At 46.9% G+C, this 3,930-nt stretch overlaps 1 protein-coding gene across 2 annotated transcripts in view; it reads left to right on the plus strand.

Annotated features, from left to right (window-relative positions):
• The window catches only part of SVOPL (SVOP-like), an 89,081-nt gene that overhangs the window by 29,276 nt on the left and 55,875 nt on the right, over window positions 1-3,930 (plus strand). For both annotated transcript variants that reach the window (XM_011995475.1, XM_011995476.1), the window contains 2 exons: window positions 181-306; window positions 2,718-2,846. In XM_011995475.1, coding sequence (XP_011850865.1) covers window positions 181-306; window positions 2,718-2,846 — 255 coding nt within the window. The remainder of the gene's footprint in view (window positions 1-180; window positions 307-2,717; window positions 2,847-3,930) is intronic.

Here is a 3,930-nt window from a genome sequence, read left to right on the forward strand (position 1 = left end):
AAAAAAAAAAAAAAAAAAAAAAAGGCAAAATGCTGGACAAGGTGGTTCCCAAAAGAGGATATGTAAAGCACATGGGACAGAAGGAATTTTAATCTTTTTTAAAATATATTTTTCTCCTTTTTTTTTCATTGTCATAATTCCCCAAACAAAGAACTTTAATCTTGGACTTCTCTCCCCTAGGTGTTCTGGCTTGCGGGCTCGCTGCTCATCATTGGCCTGGCCTCTGTGGTCATCCCCACCATTGGGTGGCGCTGGCTCATCCGCATCGCCTCCATCCCAGGCATCATCCTCATCATGGCCTTCAAGGTGGGGAAGCACTCATGGCTCCTTCCTGTCCCCTCCTCCTGCTGGTCCAGTGGCCTTCATGCCCCACAAATATCTATCTTTGTTTTTTTTTTCCTCGAGACAGAGTCTCTGTTTGTTGTCTAGGCTGCAGCGCAGAGAAATGATCTTGGCTCACTGCAGCCTCCGCCTTCCAGGTTCAGGTGATTCTCCTGCCTCAGCCTCCTGAGTAACTGGTATTACAGACATGCGCCATCACACCCAGCTAATTTTTTGTATTTTTAGCAGAGAAGGGGTTTCATTATGTTGGCCAGGCTGATCTCGAACTCCTGACCTCAAGTGATCTGCCCACCTCGGCCTCCCAAAGTGCTGGGATTACAGGCGTGAGCCACTGTGCCTGGCCGTCTTTCTCACATCCTATTACCTTTACTGGGGAGTCTGTCTCAACCAGCGAGCAGCCCTCACCTCCCTTAGCCTGCCTCATTGCCCCTCTTCCTAGAAGTTTTCCCTGACAGCTCCGTCGTGTTTTTGCTGACTCCACTTTATCCTTCAGCACCCACCTGTTGGATGCTGTTGACATATTCCCAGGCCACCACAGGCCTGCTGGCTGGCGTGTCCTCCTCTCCCACTCTGTAAGCTGTTCAACTGTAGAATCATCATCTTCCTTAGTTTGCAGTAAAATTCTACTCATTGTTCAAAGACAAGATTGACCGCTCGGCAGAACAGGGTTTTACTTTGGTGTCGCCTACCCTATGGAATCAAAGAATGTCAGAATTCAGAAAGGTCCTTGATGGCCATTCATTCTAAACCTTGACTCAATACAGGTGCCATCTTCCAGTAAGTCACCAAAATGACCAACACAAAGGGAAAGAGAAGAGGTCACCAGACCTCTTAGACAACATGGAGTTGTTCCTTTGGCCACATACCTATGAATCTGTAAGAAAGGTGATACTGTAGACATCAAGGGAATGGGTGCTGTTCAAAAGGAATGCCCCCAGGTGTTACTGTGGCAGAACTGGAGGAGTCTATGATGTTATTCAGCATGCTGTTGGCATTGTTGTAAACAAGCAGGTTATGGGCTAGATTCTTGTTAAGGGAATTCGTGTGCATATTGAGTACACTAAGCACTCTAAGAGCCGAGATAGCTTCCTGAAACTTGCAGAAAATGATCAGAAAAACAAGCCGGCTGGGCGCGGTGGCTCACACCTGTAATCCCAGCACTTTGGGAGGCCAAGGCAGGTGGATCACTAGGTCAGGAGTTCGAGACCAGCCTGACCAACAGGGTGAAACCCCGTCTCTACTAAAAATACAAAAATTAGCTAGGCGTGGTGGTGCGTGCCTGTAATCCCAGCTATTCAGGCTGAGGCAGGAGAATCGCTTGAACCTGGGAGGTGGAGGTTGCAGTGAGCCGAGATCGCACCACTGCACTCTAGCCTGGGCGACAGAGCGAGACTCCATCTCAAAAAACAAAACAAAAAAGGAAGCCAAAGGGTAGGTTACCTGGGTTCGGCTGAAGCACCAGCCCTTTTCCACCCAGAGAGGCACATTTGTGAGAACCATGGTGGGGAGCCTGAGCTGCTGGAAACTTCTCCCTATGAATTCATGGCATATTAAGTGCAAAAAATAAAAAGACCTCTGGACTGTTTTTAAAAAAGGGATTTTGGAGGTGTTGAAGGAGGGGACTTCTGACTGTGGAAGAGATTATGTGCTGGGAAACTGTCATATTGCTGTGGAGGCTGGGCATGAGGCAAGAGGAAAAAGGCTGGAAAATCAAAAGTGTCAGAATAACCAAGAGGGGACCCAAACTGCCCTCTGGCCATGGGAATGTGGAGCCAGGTGCTGCTGTGGAGGTGCTTTTTTGAGGAAGAGCCAACAGCCTTGATTGCGTGAGGTGTGAGAGATGGGAGGTGGTCAGAGTTGATTCTCCAGCTTCAGTGGAAGCCCATACTATTTTCTGCATGTGATGTTCAAACTATTCAGCGTTCAGTGGGTTGAGGGCCTTGACAGTCAGAACTGATTCTTCACCATGTGGGTGCTGGAGCGCCCTGCTCCTGTCACCCTTTGGTGGTTGCATGGTGTGGAGGTCCTGGGGTTCCTGGGGAGGGGGTGGAGAGAGGCGCCTGTGGCAGTGGCTATTTACCAATTGAAAGTGAGAATTGCGTTATGTTAACAACTAGGTTGGGTCCTATTGGTGCTAAACTGAGTATCAACCTGCCATCATCCTAGAAGGCACTATGATAAGGAGAACATGACCCTTTTTGTTCCAAATCAACTTTGAATCCAACAGAATACCTGCTACATTGCATGCCTTTAAGCTGGTACATACTTTTCCTATCTTGGGAAACTAGGACTGTACAGTGTATAGAGCAATAATAGCTGTACTCCTGGGTTCTATAGCAGTGGCCACTCTGATGTTCTTTGTAATCTCTACCCAGTTTATTCCTGAATCTGCCCGGTTCAATGTCTCCACTGGAAATACTCAGGCTGCCGTGGCCACTCTGGAGCACATTGCCAAGATGAACCGCTCAGTCATGCCGGAGGGGAAGCTGGTGGAGCCCGTCCTGGTGAGTGCTGACACCCGAGGTCTTCTCCCATCACCAGTGGCCACTGGGAAATCCCCCAAGTTGTGGAAGGCTGGAGGGAGGGGGGAGCCTTGCTCTCTAGTCCTGTCCTAGAGGCAGGGCCATGGCCAGGAAAGATGCGAGGCTACATTCATTTTCACTGTGAGCCATGGGACCCTGGTGAGTTACCTACCTTTGTTTTTCTTATCAATAAAATAGGAATGTTAACATCCACCTTGCAGAGCTAATCACATGATTTGGCATCATTGTCAATAGATGGGAGATTGTTTTCTTTTTTGTACTGGCCTTGTTTTGTTTTGTTATGAAGGTTATAAACCTCATTACATGACTTTTTTCATCTCTCTGAAATAGTTTCTATAAGGTAGGTGTTAACCTCCTTGAACATTTGGTGAAATTTGCCTATAGAGTAGTTTGCCTGATATCTATTTTGAGGGGTTAGAGGATAGCAAGACATTGTTGAGCAGAGAGTTCCTTTTTATTATTATTATTATTTTTTGAGACAGAGTCTGGCTCTTTCCCCCAGGCTGGAGTGCAGTGGCACAGTCTTGGCTCACTGCAAGCTCCGCCTCCCAGGTCCATGCCATTCTCCTGCCTCAGCCTCCCATGTAGCTGGGACTACAGGTGCCTGCCACCACGCCCGGCTAATTTTTTGTATTTTTTTAGTAGAGATGGGGTTTCACCGTGTTAGCCAGGATGGTCTCGATCTCCTGATCTCGTGATCCCAGTCACCTCAGCCTCCCAAAGTGCTGGGATTACAGGCATGTCTAAATTGTGGTAAAATATACGTAACATAAAGTTTATTATCTTGTTTTTAAATGTATAGTTCAGTGATATTAAGTACATCTGTGTTGTTATGAAACCATAACCACCATCCATCTCCAGAATTCTTCATCTTACAAAGCTGAAATTCTATACTCATTAAACAAACACTTTGTTCCCCCTCCCCTGCCCTCTAAAAACCACCATCCTATTGTTTGTCTCTGTAAAACTGACTATTCTAGATCCCTCACACGTAGTATCATACAGTGTTTGTCTTTTTGTGACTGGTTCATTTCATTTCGCATAA

This window comes from Mandrillus leucophaeus, unplaced genomic scaffold (genome assembly GCF_000951045.1).
Source record: "Mandrillus leucophaeus isolate KB7577 unplaced genomic scaffold, Mleu.le_1.0 Scaffold49, whole genome shotgun sequence".
In the NCBI taxonomy this organism is placed as follows: domain Eukaryota; kingdom Metazoa; phylum Chordata; class Mammalia; order Primates; family Cercopithecidae; genus Mandrillus; species Mandrillus leucophaeus.